Here is a 21062-nt window from a genome sequence, read left to right as displayed (position 1 = left end):
TTAGATATTATTATTAACCAGGTAGCATTTAACCAAAAGTTCTACATTTTTAAAAATATATCTTGCACCTCAGATGGTATACTCGGGCAAAACTTTTTCACACAATATAATGCGGTTTTGAATTATAAAAACAATACCTTGAGTTTGGAAAATCAAAACAAAACTATCATCGTACAAGTAAATGAAAAATCAATTACAATCCCGCCGCGATGCGAAGTAATTAAACACATTCCAACGACATTAAACAATGATTGCGTCATTTTAGCCAAGGAAATTAAGAAAGGGGTCTACACAGCAGGTGTTATTTCCACACCAAAAAATGGCCATATTCCAATTAGAATCTTAAACACTACTGACAGTACTATTAAAATAGGAATTAGCGATTTTGAAGTATTTTGTTTGAGCGATTACAACGTGTGTAAGTTTGATGAGGATATTATTACGTCCGATAGAGTTAGGAAGTTATTAACTTTACTCAATTTACGTTCTTATTTAAATAAGGAGGAACAAAGGAGCATTGAGAGCGTGTGTGCTAAATATGCCGACGTTTTTCATATGCCAGGAGATACTCTCTCCACAACTAATTTAATTGAACATTCTATCAAATTGAAAGACAACACTTCACCAGTATACGTCAAGCCTTATAGATTGCCAAACGCACTAAAAGGTGAAATTCAAAAGCAAGTAGACGAGATGCTTAAACATGACATTATTGAAGAGACCACCTCTGAATGGTCTAGTCCTGTACTTCTAGTCCCAAAAAAGACAGATAGGTCAGGAGAAAAAAAATGGAGACTAGTAGTCGATTATCGTCAATTAAATAATAAAATTATAGACGATAAATTTCCATTGCCCAACATTACAGAAATATTAGACTCACTATCTAATAACATCTATTTTTCAAAATTAGATCTGAGTCAAAGTTATTACCAATTATCTCTTGAGGAACAATCTAGGAAGTACACCGCATTTACGACTGACAAACAATACCAAATGAAAAGATGTCCCATGGGATTAAAAACATCGCCTAGTGTATTTTCTCGCCTAATTACCATAGCTATGTCCGGATTAAATTACAAAGCCTGTTTAATCTATTTAGATGACTTTATTGTTGTTGGGAATTGCCTAGAAACCCATATTAAAAATCTAATATCAATTTTAGAACGATTCCGTAAGGTTAACTTAAAACTAAATCCATTAAAGTGTGAGTTTTTGCGAAAAGAAATTGTTTATTTAGGCCACAAAATCACGTCAGAGGGAATTTACCCAGATCCGTCAAAAATTGAGTCATTAAACAATTACCCAACTCCACAAAATGCAGACGAAGTCAAAAGATTTGTAGCGTTCGCAAATTACTACAGACGTTTTATATCTAAATTCGCAGAGATTGCATACCCGTTGAACGCACTTTGCAAGAAAGATGCAGTTTTTCTATGGACAGACGAATGTGAACGTGCTTTCCAAAAGTTAAAACAGGCCTTAATTAGTCCAAAAGTCCTTGACTATCCAGATTTCTCTGATAATAACACGTTTACGCTACAAACAGACGCTTGTAAGCAAGGGCTTGGCGCCATACTGTCTAATAGTAATGGCAAGGTAGTAGCGTATGCGAGCCGTAATCTGAAACCGGCCGAAACACGATACCCAGTGATCGAACTCGAACTACTTGCTATTGTTTGGTCTGTACGACATTTTAGACCGTATTTATATGGCAAAAAGTTTAATATTAGAACGGACCACAGGCCGTTAATTTATTTATTTAACATGACGGATCCTTCAAGCCGTTTAACTAAATTTAGGCTTTTCCTCGAAGAGTACGATTTTGAAATAAGTTTTGTACCTGGAAGACAAAACGCAGCTGCAGACGCATTGAGTCGTATTCCATTAAACTCCTCACATTTAAAAGAGTTGCACGAGCATGTAGTATCCGTCATGACCAGAGCACAAACCCGTAGGCTACGTAGGGGCAGTACTACCACGGTGGTCGAGAGTCCCGCTGAGATAAGGCCTGATCAACCTAAAGTTGTGGATATCCTCAAGCGTCCGGCTGACAGCACGGAGTTAATAATATATTCTAATAACAGTAAGTTAGGGCAAATAGAGAAGTTAAATAAAATCTCAAGTAAAAATGGAAATTGCATTTTTGTGCCAGAAAAATTGGCCATATTTGTAACATCTCGATCGTTATCTACCGTAAGTGTGTTAGCGAGAGAGTTACAAAGTTTTTGTAAGCAATTAAATATAAATGAGCTCGTTATTATAAAGAGTAAACAATATGAGGATTTAATAAATATTTTACTGAAAGAAATGAGTCAACTTAATGACATTCCAAGGTTACTTATTCTCAAGGAAGTCACGAGAATAACTGATAAGGACATAAAAACTATGATCTTAAATGATTTTCATTTATTACCAACCAGTGGCCACGCTGGCGTAAACAGGATGTTAAATAACATCAAAAAATATTACTTTTGGCCAGGAATGACTAATGATGTAGAAAAATTTGTGAAAAAATGCAGTAGTTGTCAAATTCAAAAGCATTCCAATAAACATACTAAGGAACCGATGATAATCACATCTACGGCATCCACAGCTTTTGAAAGAATTAGTCTAGATTTAATGGGTCCTTTGAACATAGACAATAATAATTTTAAATACATTTTAACTATACAATGTGACTTATCAAAGTATGTCGAAGCTTTCCCGTTGGAAACTAAAGATGCTGTTTCAGTAGCTAGGTCCTTTGTAAATAATTTTATTTTAAAGTACGGAATAGTAAAAGAGGTCATAACCGACCTTGGTTCTGAGTTTATGTCATCAGTTTTCAAGGAAGTCTGTAATCTACTGAATATTTCAAAACTACACTCTACCGCATACCACCATGAAACGTTGGGAGCCTTAGAGAACTCTCATAAAAACCTAGGAGCTTACCTTAGGATACAGTGTGATAATAACAATACTGATTGGAGCAGTTGGCTTCCGTTTTGGTGTTTCTCCTATAATACCTCGGTTCATACCGAAACTAAATATACCCCATTTGAGTTAGTATTTGGAAAAGTTTGTAACCTACCTAGTAATTTAAAAAATACAGTTGTGGAACCATTGTATAATCCTGACAGTTACCCATTGGAACTTAAATATAGACTCGAAAAAGCTCAATGTGACGCTAGAAATAACTTGTTACACAGCAAAGAAATTAGAAAGTTATATTTTGATAAAAAATCAAACCCTGTTAATTATAAAAGTGGTGATTTAGTTTTAATAAAAAATCAAGTAGGTGATAAGTTAGATAGGATTTATATAGGACCTTTCAAGGTCATAAAGGTTATAGAACCTAATGTTGTAATTTTAAGAGACAATAAAGAATATGTTATTCATAAAACAATACTAAACTATATTTTATGTAACATGAATTCATTACTGTAGAATAGTCACTTAGAAAATATATTATGTTATGATATAGTTGTTATGTACTTAGTTAAAGTTCTTTTAATACTTAGAAAATATATTATGTTATGATATACTTACTTGTTATGTACTTAGTTAATTTTTTTTATACTTATTATATTTAGATAAAAATGTGAGCCAAGTAGTATGCCTCACATTTTTTTGCAGAACCCCGGGGATGAAGGGTCTTTAAGGGGGAGATGAAGTAGCATAATTTATTAAACACTACTTCCATTTATTACTGCAACATCTCCACTTTAACTGCAACGTGACGCACGCAACTTGTGCCTAGTAAGCACCAATTGTTATTTATAAGATTATGTTAGATTTTGTACTGGGTTCACTTTTAATTATGGATTAAACACATCAAGACCAATCAGTCTCTTTTACTCGTGCGTCGGCCTTTATTAGAATAGAAACAGCCTAATTTATTTGTACCTACCTATTCCCTTTCCTGGAAAATCTAAGTGGAAGATAACACAAAAAATATTTTACGCCTATAAAATTCAAAGGTACATTTTTAGAAGTTGGCCTTTGAAAACTTTGAATATCAAAACGTGAATATTTGAAATTTCAGCACAAGCGATAGAATAATTTTCTTATAAAATGGAACGATAACATGGTATCAAATTGAATATCAACATGTGAAGGTGGAAGTTTTCAATATTCAACATTAAACATTTGTATTATTAATTTAAACGTACATTTTCAGTTACCGTAACTACAACAGTTTACTTGTTGAGTTAATTACCTGCGCCATGATAATTTAATTTGAGTTTATGTCAACTACACAAGGTGTCATTTTGTTACACGCAAGCTATGAGGATTTAGTCCGTGTTTTTAAATATAATAATTTCATAACTGAACTAGTTTATCTACCATGTACCTTTGATATTGTGCCATGGTTTTATTTATACTTTTGTGGACAGTCTGGAACAAAGGAACCTGACCCCACTTAAGGCTGTCAAGTGTTACACAAAAGATATGTGCTATAATTTACAATTAATATATCTGAGGATGAGCACCTAAATATTAAACGTCTGAAATCTGAACACAGTGAAGAACCGTAAAAGCTAGAGTCGGGCTTCATATATATATTATCCTTTTCCACCCACTACCGACTACATTTCACGCATGAAGACCAGAAGGCCTAGCACGGGGCACAAGACGCGAACTTCAAGACGTGGCAAAAGTGGCAGACATCACGCGGCTTCGAGAGCGAGTGTGACGGAAAACTTTTGTCTAGGCCTTCTAGAAGACTCACAGTTCATCTCAAGCCGCACAGTCTTCTCCTGCGGCGGCACCAGGTTCGTATTCGCAGCTCGACACTTGAACGTGGTGTTCAGATCCTCCCTCTTCACCGCCGCCACCTCCAGCCGGTTCACCACCACGTGGGTGTCGGTCTTCACCCCGATGTACTGCGGCGCTGGAGCGTTGTTGATGTGCCACGTCACTACTGGCTCCGGGCGACCTGGGGGTAACAAGTGAGAACGTGAAAAACAAAACACGGATAGTGGTGTACGATTATGAATGAAGGCCGGATGGCGTAGTGGTTAGTGACTTTAGGTCCGGGTTTCATCTCCAGCAGGGGTTATAATCCCGGACCAAAGTGGTCATAGTGATACCCGGCCTACGATGGCGCCTTAAGGGGTTATAAGTTATTTTTTAAAAGTCTAATAGGTATCTATATGATCTGGGGTCATGGGTGTTAAATGTTTTTTTTTGTGTGATATCTTCAAGCGAGGAGATTATAGCAATATCTTGGCAGTCTTAGAGGAAGCCTGCAGTTGAATAAAGTTAATAACAGGCAATCCATTATTTTGCGTGATACTTTTACTTCTCATTTGTCAAAATGATACTCTACTATGTCGGCGTAACCTCATTTTCAATAAGGTACAAAATTACACACACGTTTATATTTTCCGCTATTCGAGGAAAGGCCCTGTTAATACACTTTGTATTTGCAAATAAAAATACCGTATTCAATAAACAAAAGGGCGAATACAATACGCGGTATTACTTTCATTTTTGTTTTTTTTTATATTGCGTCGGCTGTCACGTCATAAAAACACATTACGTCTTGTTTGTCTCGAAACCTATGAAATATCGTGGGGACTTTCCTTTTTGCGAGGTTGAGTTTAACTTGGAAACATTCTCCACACATCCAAGTCGTAAAGTTTTTAAATTTACAACTTAGTACTGAGTTACATACATATTTATGATAATTACATTAAATTTTTGTATCAATAGATCTGATTCAAATCCTAGCATGTATCTACCAATAACTTCGACTACTACTTCGATTTGCAAAACGCAGACATTGACTTTGTTACACGTGTAGCTGCTAAAAAACCGATCCAAGGAAAACCCAAACCCATTGTGGTGAAGTTTCTCTCACGTTACCGGAAGGACAATTTCTTAGCATGCTTTCGTAAAAAAAAGTTTGTGCAATCATCCGAACTTGGTTTTGACGGCAAATCTGTGAAGATATTTGCTAACGATCACCTAACATTGCGCAACAAGGATCTTCTTCGCGAAACAAAGAGACTTGCTTCTGAATGCAATTACGAGTATGTCTGGGTCCGTAATTGTACAATACTGGTTCGCAAGAATGCAACATCCCCGATTTTGTCAATTTCTAAAGACAAGGATTTAAAAAAAATTACTGTATAGGCAATTCACTTCTCCTTATAATCTTTGTTTTAAATTTGTCTGTCTGTATTCGGCATTTCATTGAATCATGTTATGAGGTGTATTGTTTGATGATGAGTTTTATTGATAATGTGAATAGTCTGAGAATAGCAATTGTGAATTTAATTTTTGTAATTATATCATTGTGCATATTCGACACGAAGTTTTATAAGGTTATGTTACAAGATGTTTTGATTCTGAGGATCCCGCTGACCCCATCAAATACATTAACTAACTGTATTTATTTGCTGTGTGTTTTGGTTTTCTTTTTAAAATGACTCTGGAACTACTGTACCAAAATGTACGCGGCCTACGTACGAAAACTCGTGAATTCAAATGTAGTATATTGAGTTCCAATTATGATTTAATATGCATTACAGAAACCTGGCTTTTGCCTGGTATTTATAACGAGGAACTTTTCGATAGTAGATATGTAGTTTACCGTACTGATAGGCCATACGAGCGGTTGTCGGTGGGCCGCGGCGGCGGCGTGCTGCTGGCGGCGCGGAGTTCGCTCAGCACGCGCGCGGCGCCGCTGCCCGACCCCCGCTCTCTACCCGACATCGAGCTCACGGGACTTGTTTTAGAGTACTCTGACATTGGTAACTGCCTTAAGAGTATACGTATTTATTGTTGTTATATACTTCAGAGTAATAAACAATTAACATCCTTAAGCAAGTATTTAGATTTTATCGAGGAACAAAGAAACTTATTTCCTGATGATGATTTTTTGTTAGTGGGTGATTTTAATATTGCACACGCGATCTGGGAACCGTCTCCAGATGGTGCTTGTAAATTAATTTTCGGTAATTTATCACCCCCCTTGGTCACAGAACTGAATCGTTTTATGAATTATACCAATTTATTACAATATAATACAATACCCAATAACAATTCCAGAATGTTAGATCTGATCTTGTCCTCTGTCAAGTGCACAGTATCTAGATGCCCTATGCCAGTAGTAAAGGAGGATGGACATCATCCATCTCTGGATATTTTAATTGATATCAATGTCAAACCCTCATTAAAATGCCCTAATAAAACTGTGAAACTATTTCACAAGGCTGATTACACTTCTGTAAGGTCCTGCCTGGCAGAAACAGACTGGCCCGACGCGTTAGCCTGTCTTGACCCGGACTCCGCCTGCACATATTTCTATAATAAGTTGTATGATGCTGTTGATCTCCACGTACCCACTAAAGTTATCAAAAAACCACACAAATACCCTACCTGGTTTAACGAATCATTAAAAAAAATTATAAAAGAAAAACTAAAATATCATAAAAAATGGAAAAAATATAAGAACTTAAATGACTATCGCACCTTCTCCTTACTTCGTGAGCGTCAAAAGGCTATGCAGAATAAATGTTACTCAGAATATATTGCCCACTGTGAAGAAAATATTAAATGTGACCCTAAATTTTTCTGGAACTTTATTAAGGATAAAAAGAGCAGCAATGGACTACCTAATAGTATGGTATATGGTGATCAATCAGCCGCCAATGTTCAAGGTATTTGTGATTTGTTTAACAATTTCTTTCAATCGGTTTATGAGAAACCTCCTCCATTGTCGATAGAACCGGACCTCACTCACATTGATTCAAAGTTAGATATATCAAAAGTCATCCTAAATGAGGATAAGGTTCTAATATATCTTAAAAACATTAATATTAACAAGGGTATGGGCCCTGATGGCATTCATCCCCTTTTTCTGGTCAACTGCGCTAGTGTTTTATACATACCTATAACTATTATATTCAATAAATCACTTTCACAAGGTATATTTCCCGCTATTTGGAAGAGGACGAACATAATTCCAATTTTTAAAACAGGTAGTAGGCATAAAGTCACTGATTATCGCCCAATTTCAAAATTATGTGTCCTTGGAAAATTGTTCGAAAAAATTATTTACGACATTATTTATCCCCTTATTCGTCCAACCATAATCAACAACCAGCACGGATTCGTGTCTGGTCGATCAGTGGAAACTAATCTCTGCGAGTTGACCCATACTGTACTGAAGGCTATGGAGGATGGTCATCAAGTGGACGTTGTCTATACTGACTATTCCAAAGCGTTCGACAAACTATCACATTTTCATTTGTTGCGTAAACTGGAAGCAGTCGGTATACATGGGGACCTACTACGTTGGCTCGAATCTTACCTAAGTAATAGATGTCAGGCTGTAGCTATAAATGGATTTACTTCTGCGTTTGTGCCAGTCCACTCTGGTGTACCCCAGGGCTCACATTTGGGTCCTCTGTTATTTAATATATTTGTAAACGATATATTATATTATTTACATCATTCAGATTGCTTGCTCTATGCAGATGACAAAAAGATATTTAAAATAATCAGGGAGCCTCAGGATTGTACCAATTTGCAGAGTGATCTCAATAATTTATGTGTCTTTTGCTCGGTGAACCATTTGTCTCTGAAATGCAATGTTATATCCTTTTCTCGCAAAACTAACACCACGTTTACTACTTATTATCTAAATGGCCAAAATATACAAAGGGTAGATAGGGTTCGGGATTTGGGTGTCATTCTGGATGAGAAGATGTCTTTTGTTCCCCACATTGAGCATATAACCAACAAGGCTTATAGTATGCTGGGCTTTGTGCTCCGATCATGTAGGGACTTCAGAAATCCAGCAACTTACAAAATTTTATTTTTTGCATACGTAAGGAGTGTGCTGGAATTTGCCTCTGTTATTTGGAGTCCTCAGTATCACATCTATATTAATATGATTGAAAAAATTCAAAATAAATTTATTAAATATGTTAACTTTAGATTATGTGGTGATGAAAAATTTAAGCTCACTTCACTTCAAACTCGAAGAATGCACAGTGATATTATGTTCTTGCATAAGATTATTAACAATTTGTTGGATACACCTTTTCTATTGAGTAAGATTAACTTTAATTGTCCGGCTAAGTTAACTAGATCATGTTTAACGTTTTCAATACCAAATGCTAAAACGAATTATTCTCAGAATTCTTTTCTTATCAGAGCCAGTAAATTATGTAATAAAGTTTGTAAAGATTTAGATTTATTTATGCTATCAAGCAATGTTCTCAAAAATAGATTAAATAACTTACGTACCGACTGACATACCTTATTTAAAAATAGATAAAATAACTTACATACTGACTGACATACCTAATTTAAGTTATTCTTAATGTTTTTTTTTTGTATATCGGTAGGTTAATTAAAATTAAAATATACTGTCTTAACTATCTAAGTTATATTATAAGTGGAAACTGTTTTTGGTTTAAGTTATAATTTTCTGTCTAAATTTATTTTTTATATGTAACTGTTGGTTTTCCATAAATAAATAATAATAATAATAATAATAATAAATTCATTTGATTAGTGGCATAACAAATAGCTTTCTGTTAAAAACAAAAACTAAATTATCTACTGAAGAGATAAAATATTAAAATCAAAAGGTAAAAAATACAATTAATTAGGCATTACGGCGGGAAACTTCGCCAATACACAAAAAACCCTCAAAGGAAATCTCCTGAAAACAGCTCAGTCGCTAATTACTGAATAATCTTCAGAACTTGACGGAAATGTTCATTTTATAAATTATTCAGAATTCGTAATTTCATCATTTTTAAGCGATAAGACCAGCATGCTCAGCCTCATGTTCTTGTTTTTGGGGCACAATTAATCATGAATATTATATATTTCCAGGCATGTGAAATACCTACACGGTGAAAAATGGATACCTACATAATAATTTAATTATTTACCTTATTGATTTTTATAGAGCTCATAAGCTAAATTAATTAATATTTTTATGCTTAGCATAAATATTCCGATGAAATACTTTTTTTTACACTACTAGAGTTGGCTCCATACTAACTTTGTAAAAAAATATACAAAAATAAAAAACCGACTTCAAAAAACCACTAAAATGTAAGTAATAATTTAAGGTTTACACAAATTATATGTGACAGTACAAATATACCTAAGCAGGAACTGTTCTTTTTGATGTTGGTGCGGTGACAAAGTAATCTGAAGAAATATGGCAGCAACTTCAAAAAAGAACAGTTCCTGCTTAGGTATATTTGTACTGTCACATATAATTTGTGTAAACCTTAAATTATTACTTACATTTTAGTGGTTTTTTGAAGTCGGTTTTTTATTTTTTTAAATTATTATTTTATTTTATAGTTTTTAGTTTATTTGCAATAATTTTTAATCAAAAGTAAGATGCAAATGAGACTAAAAAGTCCTACTAATCAATACGAATCATTCAAGCCTAAACACGAGGTAGTTGCTATATACCGTTGAGGAGTTCCCTTGACTGCCTTCCGTTTCCATCATCAGATCAGCTCAAGGTCACCATCATATTTTATTGTTATAAGAACTATATTTACGTTCTTAATTTCATTAGAATCGGTTAATATGTGTCCAAAATGGAAATTCATACCCTGTTTTTACCCCTTTACCCACCCTTAGGGGTGAGATAAAATTCTGAAAAAAAAATGGGACCACCTGGAAGCTCAACCCAATACAACAAAAAAAGAATTTTCAAAATCGGTTCATAAACGGCGGAGTTATCGGTGAACATACATAAAAAAATATATATAAAAAAAAAAAAATATCCCGACGAATTGAGAACCTCCTCCTTTTTTTGAAGTCGGTTAAAAATAAATATCATAAGCCATAATTTTCACGCAGCCCCGCTTTATGTTTCATTACCGGTGAATTACTCACACAAATATTAAGCCTTCCGATTTAAAACGGGCGATTGCATTGTAACATTTTCGGCCGTCGGCATTATCACCGTTCATGGGGACGCGGGCACAGATAATCCCGGGCCCTGGCCTGCCGCCAGGCTGCCATACTGCGGACTTCTAGACTAGTGGTGGGGGAGAAGTGACTATTCGTCGCCTTGGAGGCCAGCTGAACTGATAAGCGCTGAGAAAAACTGTGTACTGTTCGGCGTTGACTGAGTATGCACAGTGTTCAAAGTTTGCTAGTGATCTATGCAATTTGCAGCGTTACTCGTGCCTAGTAACTGCAGGCACGACTTTTATTTCCTGAAATCCTTAAGTATGCTCATTTCACATAAAAGACTCGCGCCTTTATATGTTTTTTTAAACCTCCTTGCCCCTAGACAAATATAAAAGTATCATTAGATATTTTATTATGCTAATCCACTGTAAAATTCCGGATAAAATGTTTGCAACGTAACCTATATGTAGGTACCTATTTTCACTAATATAACTCATGAAATAACATTGAATTCACTTCTCCCATATAAAATGTTCCATTCTGCGGACTTTCAATGAGCTCAGTGGAACGGAATATCTCCGAGCTGCGCATAAAAGAAACGAAAATGGAGAAAAATTGATTTAAATTGTTTGTGTGATTAGCTGCCTATTGTTTTTGGCTTTGATTGCCTTTGCGTTGGCCTTTTATTACGAACCAAACGATAAATATACATATAACCAATTTGATGTTTCAAAGGACTTAGGATACCTTGTAATATTCATATCAAGGATAAGTTCTTCGATAGCTCGTAAATTGATGGCTTTTGGCATGTAATTTATTGTGTGTACAAACTTGGTAGGCATGCAATTGCACACTTGGGGTCTAAACAAAAAGTTAATGTTACCTACCATAATCACAATTATACCTACTAATAGAAGGGTATTGGGTAATTTAAACTAAAAGGACGTCACATCATGTTATTTTAAACAACATACATATTTTATTGTAAAATAATTTGTAAGTTGTACTCTGTATCTTACCTTTTTTCTTTTGTGAATAAATACAAATACAACATCGATGCGACAAGTGAAAGTGTTTGAAATGTTATTGTATAGGTAAGTATTTTACATAAATTGAGTTTATCTTTACAAGTCCTATGACTTTTATTATTGATCAGGGTGGAACTTCAGGTAGGTAAGTGATTACGATAATTTTGTACAGTCAAAACTTAGACGATACCGAAATTAACGTAAGTTCTTGATTAATAGGCGTAGTATTAACCCGTGACCACATTTGATGGATCGATGTCTGGAGAAATTATTGGTTTCCTATTTTAGTCAAACTTTGAAATTCATACTCGAACATGTCTTCAGATATTTCAATGTGGAGTAAAAAAGTAAATATAATTAAATAAATATGTGGTAACATCTCACAAATGGCCATTGGAGCCCAAGCTAGGCGGAGCCTATGTTATTAGTATCGGACAGCTGATATATCAACACAAATACATAGATAGATACATATTAAATATAAATATCAACACCCAAGACCCGAGTACAAATATCTGTCTCTAAACAAATATCTACCCCAGTCGGGAATCGAACCCGGGACCTTCGGCATAGCAGTCAGAGCCACTAGCCACTACGCCATTCGACCGTCAAATAATGCAGTGGGGGTAATGCGTCAAATTATACAATAGGTATGCAGTAACACTCCCACACAAATACAATCGAATCCCTGTCTTCGGTATGACATTAAATAAAAGTGTACACAGATTTGCACAAACACAGTATATCCGCATAAATACTACCCACATAATTGCATATTCCGGGATTGCATAAAATAAACGTGCATAACATACAGTCATATTGAGTCATATACATAATGTATTATATCATTCCATTGTTGAGAAACTAAACGCAATCAATTAATTTATGTTATGGTGACTAACTTGTAAAGTGGATAATGAAATTATTTTCTTCAAATTTGTTGTTAAAACAACATTACAAAACAAAATGGATCTCAGGCAAAGAAAACTAAAGTTTTCAGAACTCAGAGATAAAGTTTCAAAGGATTTTGAGATTATTGAATTGTTTCATAACATGATGCTTGTCGTTTGACCTTCCACTCAAGTGTACTTTTATGCATAGGTGAACGTGAAGTATATAAGGTCCAAATTTTTACCATAATGGGTAGAATATTTTTCTAGAGTAAACCTAGATTAACAATAAACAAACAAGATGTCACAGCAAAACTTTTGAAAAAATAACACTCCAATTTACCACTGAGCTTTTACTTTTAATTAGTTCGGTCAGAATATTTGTGACCTGATTGGTACCTAAAAAGTGTGTCATTAGGTTGAACTTAAAACGGTTTGTAGTTAAGAAAATACTGTAATTTTTTAGCTTTGTTTTTGTTTGTGACTCACCATCTTATTCATATATTGTTAATCTAAGATAATTGAAGGATTTTCTTCAAGAATAAATTCTACAATCTTACCGCCTCTGACTTCACAGATGAGGACCAGCCCGGCCCCTTCCTCTAAAGGGCCGACCACGCCAGACACGTCGGCGCCAGACTTGTCGTATAGCAGCATCTGATGTGGTGGTACTGTGAACAAATAATAATATTATGTTACCTACTTAGCTACAGTCTGGGGATAAGAACCCCTCTTAAGGTATTGCTATCGTACGTATAATTATAATATAACATGTTTTTCTAATTTTAAGTGAATATGTATTTTGACTATTTTGTATTCTTATGGGAAATAAATTCTAAAACCTAAAAATGTCAAGATTATCATTATCCAATTTGTTGCTATAAATGTTATCGAGATCACATAGCCTATTTACTGGTGAATATTAATATTATAATATTGTATCTTAAGGAAGCGTTCACATAAAAAAAAACAATTCTTCTTATTGAAAACACTCCTAAAGGTATGCAGTTAAGTTTCAGTAAGAGAACCATTGCACTTGTGAATAAACTTTCTTCAACGGCCACTTTTTTACATCATAATAACGCGGCAAAACAGCTTCTTTGTTCTAGAAAGATGTTGTAAATTGCCTGCCGCTTGGCATAATGTTAGCGAGCTGACTTTCACGCTAGGGGCCCTACTCCGGCCGTACTAAGTGCGTAAGTACAATAGCAGGTAGGAAGGCAGCAATAGCAAGATATGCCTCCCGTTATGTAGTCTTTAGCGGGAGTCTGCGCTAGTTTTTACACTACACATGTAATATTTATGCACTTTTTAATATAATATATGTATATATTATATTTTTAATATAATTATACATGCTGTTGCAAAAGTGGTGTATACTATTTACTATGGAGATCCAAACAGTAGTGAAACAAAATGTATTGTCATTGGCCCGCAGAGCAATTCCTTTTCGGCACCTTTTTATTATTATTTTTTATATATTTATTGTAAGTAAATATATTTAATATCCTTTAGAGACCGAATAATTGAACGTTTTTAACACATGCTTCGCTTAAAATGTACTCACCTTGGAGTTGAATAAAATTGCTATTTTACCGACGAATATTGTAGCATTGGGGATTATGGGGAAAAGCTGACTCACTCATTCAAAAAATTTGTAAGTTCTAAGAAGTCCACATCACAAATTTTATTTCACCAAATAAACACGGAAGTGACTACCCGAGTCATTCCGTTGCAGTTTGCAATACCACAAAACCACAATACAGTACCATTTCTTACTTAACTTTAAAAAAATCGCATGAGACGATCGCACAGCCGGAGTAGGTGCCCTTCACTTGCGGTAGGCTCGCCTCGCCTTCTTTGTGTCGACAGCAAAGTGGCGGAATTTCTCAGCGAAGTGTACGAGTACCTACCTTGTTATGTTTGTACTCAGTTATGTGCCGAGACATTTAATTAGTGAACATCCTGTAGGTAATTAGGACACAAGTGTATCTTTCGTCCTTTTATACTTTCTTGTAAGATATGATGTGATTTATTTAATTAATACGACGCGTGTTCTGTGTGGTATGTTGTGTATATGTCTGTAATAAAATATTTATTTTACACTTAATATTTTTGTCTACTTTCAGTGCATATTGACATAAATTGATGTTCTATTCTATTCTATTCTCTATACACTCTATATCTTATATACTCTGTGGGGGTGTAAGTACCTGCACCTGGCTCTCTCGAGTGGAACCTTTGTGCATATCCCCAAGGTCTAAACTGCCTTCCTAAGCTTGGACCATTTCCCACCACGCTGGTCCACTGCGGGTTGGTGGGTTCACATATCTAGATGTGCTAAATCTAGATATGCAGGTTTCCTCACGATGTTTTCCTTCACCGTAAGAGCGATGGTATACATTGTGATGATGATGATGATGAAATCCTCTTATCCCTCATCAGGGACATAGGGCTCGAAGAAAGGATTTCCACTTCTCCCGATCCTGCGCGGCCGCTTCCAGGTCGTCCCAGCCGAGACCAGTTGATGCAGCCTCCTTTTCAACTGACCGCCTCCAGGTGGTACGGGGGCGGCCCGGCCTTCTTTTCCCCTTCGCTTGCCATTTCAACCCTTGTTTGGACAGGTGATTGTCTGGTCTCCGCAGCACATGCCCAATCCAGCGCCATTTCCTGAGTAGGATCTCCTTGTCAATGGGTGTCTGGTCAGTCATCTCCCACAGTCTTGCGTTAGATATGGTTCGTGGCCAGTAGATCCCCAGTATGCGCCTCAGACATTTGTTCACGAACACCTGAAGTCTACTGGTTACTTCATTCTTAACGAGCCATGTCTCGCACCCGTACAGGAGGACTGACTTGACATTGGAGTTAAAAACTCTGATCTTGGTACGCCGAGTGATGATGCGAGACGTCCAAACAGGCTTCAGTTGCGCATATGCAGCTCGGGCTTTGTTGATGCGGTATACATTGTACTTAAGTTAAAAGAACTCATTGGTACATGTCAGCGCCGGGATCGAACCCGCATCTCTTGCGTGAGAAGCGGGCGCTTACCCGACTGAGCTACCACCGCTCAATAATTGATCGCTCATAAATTGATGTTTTTTTCATTATAATTGTAAGAATACAACAACGCTCACTTCTTACACAAAAATCTCTCGTTAAATAACAATCGCACACAAAACATCAGCGAACATTATGAAATGAAATAAAAAACATACAGTATTCCACGATTATTACTTATCTGAACCGACTATTACCATATTATGGAAAAAACCAAAGTGTACGCATTTAAAAGTGCTACGAGTTCTTTGAAAATGCATTTCCTTTTCTAACAAAGCCTTCCCAGGAACTGCCTACCTCCTGCAGGAATAGCATAATTTAATTGAATGGTACAAACGAAGTGAGTGGCTTCATTTTCACTTCCAGACTTTTCAATTTAGCAGTATAATAGCATTGATTGTATTAACTACTTAACTTTATGTAGTTTCCTTCAGCGTATTGTAGCAGAGTATGTCCCGAATTATCGGGAGTTGTACCTGTGGTTGTACCGATTTCGACTCACAGAATAATCAAGATAATTATTCTGAGTGTAGACGAGCCTTAATATTAATATCGGCGAGTTGAGGGTAGACTAATTTATCCACGTAAACGAGCAGCGCGGGAGCGCTTTTCACTTTTTGTGAGCAGCCGCGGTGAGCAGACGGAGAGTGAGGGAGTTATCAACGACGTGGGTGCGAGAGGACCCCGCGGAGCGGAGCCGAGGCGCCCAGGCTCGGGGAGCCGAGGCGGGCGTGATGGCCCGGTTCAGACAACAGCCAGTTACTGCAAGTGCGCAGCTAAGTGACCTTTCTACTTACCTTTTATATCTCGTTTATGATTGATAAGTTATACCTACACTTGATTTCTTGATGTACCAATTGTGTTTATGATGAGTAAGGAAACTAAGGAGGTAATGTAAGGTTTAAAGGAGGTACGAGTACATACCGTACCCGTACCGTGTGATAATAGATAGATTAGATATTCAGTGCGCCAGGGGAAACAATCCCATGTGATCAGTGTAAGAAGCTAGGGAAACAATCCCATGTGATCAGTGTAAGAAGCTAGGGAAACAATCCCATGTGATCAGTCCCAGGGAACAACCCTGCTAGCGAGGCACGGGGTGGCTATAGGGGAGGTTGGAGGCCACTGGGGTGAAACCCCTAAGAACATCAGGATTATCCTTGACATTCAGACGATCAGGTTATTAGACTGATCGGTCATCACGTGTGCGTGATATTAAGTAACTAATTTGTTTATGATATATCCCATATTCAGTTCGTCACCGTGATTAGTATGTTTGTACTAATCACGGTTATTAATTATTAACAGTTCAGATATTCGCGTTTACACATATAAATAGTTAAATGAAATCGCGACATGGTGGAGATGCTGGGATCTGAGTCCAGTGTTACAGCTTTTTTGATTTGCGAGCAAATTTAAATTTACCCTGACAAGGGTTTTGCGAAATACAAGTAAATATATTTTAAAATCCCATTATAAACATTCACCAGTGAAAAGTTAAGTTGTTTGATAGAAATTGGGGACTATTCTTGAGACTCGTAAGAGGTTTTATTGAAAATATACACATAAAGATTAAGATACCTACAAGTAAATTAGTTTGGTGTAGGTGTATTAGTAAGTAAGTCAGTAGTATTTGACTTATTTGAGCATCGCTTATTGAGTATTTGATGAAATTACAAGTATAAATTGAAGTAAACCTATGATATTTTAAATGATACATGCATTAGAGTCGCTTTTAGAGTAGCGTGACATTATATTGACAAGATACTTCCAGTAGTGCATGGCATACGATATCTGAGAGGATTATGATTGGAATTTGCAGTATGCCAGTTTGCAGTTAGCAATTGATCAAATCTAAATTTGCAAATGAGCGAAGTCAGAATTGAATTTATTAGTTATGATACTGAAATAATGTGATGGTACAGTCCTTTCACCGAAATGTGTCTTTTAGATAATGAGTATTGTAGACTTCAATCTGTTCACTCAGCATATATTTTTCCCTGAGTAATATTTAGTGAATTTTTGAGTGATTTATCATAGCGTGTGTGAGTAATTTACTCTTGGCACTTATTATTGTTCAGATTAAGATATTAAGTGATTGAATTAGACGCCATCGGGACAATCAAGTGGTTGCTTACAAGTTATTGGACTGCATAGATGTTACATAGTTAATGCTATTCTTGATAAATGAAGCACAAATTCTACAATTTTATAGTGAAATGAAACTTGTAAAGGAGCAAGTCACAGTAAGCTAACTGTACGAGGCGAGTAGACAACAGGCGCCCGCGCTGGCGCCACCGCCCGTTTCTTTGTTATGTTACATTGTTGCAGTCTAAATAATTTGCAAAGAAATTTGTTTTTTATTGCCTATTGAATATGGTTCAGTTTAATGAAGGATTTCCCAGAAAATATTATTTTGATTTGATGATAAGTAGTACAGACTCAGGTGATGCTCTTGCTTGTGGGTACCTACCCCTTGAAATTTAGAATAACCAGTTGAAAAGCTATGAGCTAAAGAATATACCTATACCAGATGTTCGAAAGGAACAGTTTGCCTATTACCAAACATTTTATAGTTCTCGTCGGATTAATAATTCGAGGATATTAGAATTCGATATCGTGAAAGTTGGTAGAACTTGTACTAAGTATATCAGTAGTCTGAGGTCGGCCGCCACGGCGCAGTCCACGCTGCTCGTGCACATACAGGAGTTCCACTGAACTTAGACGGTCAAGATTAATCTCTTGACATGGAGTCAAGTAATTTAATTAAAAAAAAAAGTACCGAATATGAATAGTGAAGTTGTCAGCTAACGAAGATTATACCCATGTATATACTGTTCTCTGAAGTTATACTTTATAATATAAAGCTTCAAGTTATTAAGAAGTTAAATGTATGTCTTACTTTAGTGCAATGTGAACTTTAAAATGTTTAGATTTCAGTAAGCGTTAAACTTTAGTTACAAGTGAATGGCCTTAACCAAGGAGCGACTCAGAAAAGGATCAGAATTTAAAGTACTTAGCTTATAAATCAAAGAACATTTTTGGTTATTAATACCCAAGCAGGGTGGCCAATATCGGAGAATGAATCTCCTCTTAAAAATGAAAATGATTCACATTGTGCCCAGTAATGTTAAGAATGTTTGAACTGTCATTGTATTGAAACCGGTACTCTTACTGAGAAAACTTACGTATACTTACATATATCGTAGCATTGTAAAATTTCAGATAAATTCTTGCGATTTTCTTCTCAAGCAGACCAGACGTAACATATGTCTGTATAGTTGCTGAAGTACTGTACCTTCAACCTAAAGTTTCTGAAGGTAAAGGAAAACAAACTGTAAAATTTATATACTCAGTTGAAATTAGATATATATTATGTACTGGGTTAACAAAGACTATTCTTTTTCTTTGCATATAAGTACCAAGTTGGGGCACGCAATCACGTGCCAACGTAAACAAGATATATACCTTATAGAATTTTTATAGTAATCATATAATTTAAAGGATCAAGAGTGATCTCAGAAGTGTTAGTCAATGAGTCCGAGAGGAAAATAAGTAGTTTCAGTTTCATCAAAGTTGAAACAGTTGTATGTGAGATGAAGTTGATTAGTGTCGTTATAGCTGTGAGAATTATAACACAAGTAATAAAGTAGCGCGACAACACTTGCATGGTTGCATGTTATGACCTATCAGTAACAGTAAGTTGCCTATACAGAGAGACCAAGTTAAGTCAGTCATTCAGAACGTTGCATTGTGGTATGTGGTATTCACCATATTTTTAAAATAAAATGAGTTATTTAGCTAATATTCAAATCTGTCGAAAAATTTGTCATTTTTATGAAAGTTCTGCTATGATTAATGTTACAACATTCTAGTAATAGCACGTAAAATAGCCCAGTTGCAGCAAAAGCAATGCTATTAAGAAATAAGAATTCAGATCTAGTTAAGAAGTAAATCTGGACTACTCATTGACAATGTGGAATACCTACAAAGTAACTATCAAAATCTTAGTGATACATATCATGTTGGTACAGTAGATCGATTATTAATTTAGAGTTTTACTTCACGAAACGTGATCTTAAATCCATGATTATAACAGTACTGATATAGAGGAACGTTAGATATAAGACATAGAGACTACCACAGACTTAAATCAGTCAACAAAGATTAAATTCAGATTCACGTTATTTTGAATCCAAAATAGTTTTCAAAACAAGTTTGCCATAGGTAAATAGTATGGATAACCAAGTAGTATAAACAAAACCCTTTTATTGAGATCTGCAATATTTTTAGATTTTATATCAGTTTTAGAATCCAATTATGTGTGGTATACAATGTATAATTGTATACATATAATGCACATGACCTTAACTAGCATGTGGTATTGGTACTCATAAAGTAAAGTACCTACGTAAGAACAGAATTATATTTAGATATACATGGGTACGTACTACTACGTACGTACGTCACCAAATGGAAGAAGAATTCAATAGACAGATGTACGGTAATCCTCTTTATGTTTCCTTAACATACAGATGTTATATCAGAAGAACGTTGTATAAGTCAGAAGTTTAAGTAGTGTGAGTGTTGAGTGTTGAAGCAAAAGGGTACCTAAGTCTCAATTAAAATTAAAGATTAACAATGTTCATGTTAAATATGGAGTACTTACCTAACTAGAGAACGGATGTGCAAACTGGTGCTTACGTACTATGTATTAGGCTTGAAGAAGGATAGATAGAATATGTGCAACACATGTAGGTACATGAGGTACATAGTCTTTTGTTGCTGTGTTTTAGTGTCAATACATGAAATGAATATTTGAGGCCCAATGGGGATGTAACTGAAATATTATGTAATTATAAGATAAGATAAGAACTCCTTAGTCCAAGGTAAGCAGATTGGGGCATCCAATACGGGATAATCCAATGCCGGTATTGAGTTCCGGTTTACAACTCAATACCGGGATTCCGGTATTAGTGCCGGTATTAGACTTCATTGTAATAAATGGCATATATTGTGTTTAAAGGTCGTATAGGACCAAATTAAACAAGAAAAGCAATAATTTAGTTTTTCTTACAACAATTGAGTATTAGAGTTTATATTTTATAATATATATTTTTTAACATTGATTTTCGTTTACGCATGGACAACAGTAGATTTCCAACGTTCGAAAACTGCATAAAACGGTTGGAAACAA

General features: G+C 35.6%; 1 protein-coding gene across 1 annotated transcript in view; it reads right to left on the bottom strand.

Moving 5' to 3' along the window:
• LOC105393796 (hemicentin-2) overlaps nt 1-21062 on the bottom strand; it is a 94351-nt gene that overhangs the window by 20404 nt on the left and 52885 nt on the right. The window contains exons 5-6 of the mRNA XM_048630166.1: nt 13369-13479; nt 4712-4918 (exon numbers count right to left, since the gene is read on the bottom strand). Coding sequence (XP_048486123.1) covers nt 4712-4918; nt 13369-13479 — 318 coding nt within the window. The remainder of the gene's footprint in view (nt 1-4711; nt 4919-13368; nt 13480-21062) is intronic.

Source organism: Plutella xylostella, chromosome 25, assembly GCF_932276165.1.
Source record: "Plutella xylostella chromosome 25, ilPluXylo3.1, whole genome shotgun sequence".
Lineage (NCBI taxonomy): Eukaryota > Metazoa > Arthropoda > Insecta > Lepidoptera > Plutellidae > Plutella > Plutella xylostella.
The sequence above is the reverse complement of the archived record's forward strand: the minus strand, read 5'-3'. Positions and strand labels throughout refer to the sequence as shown.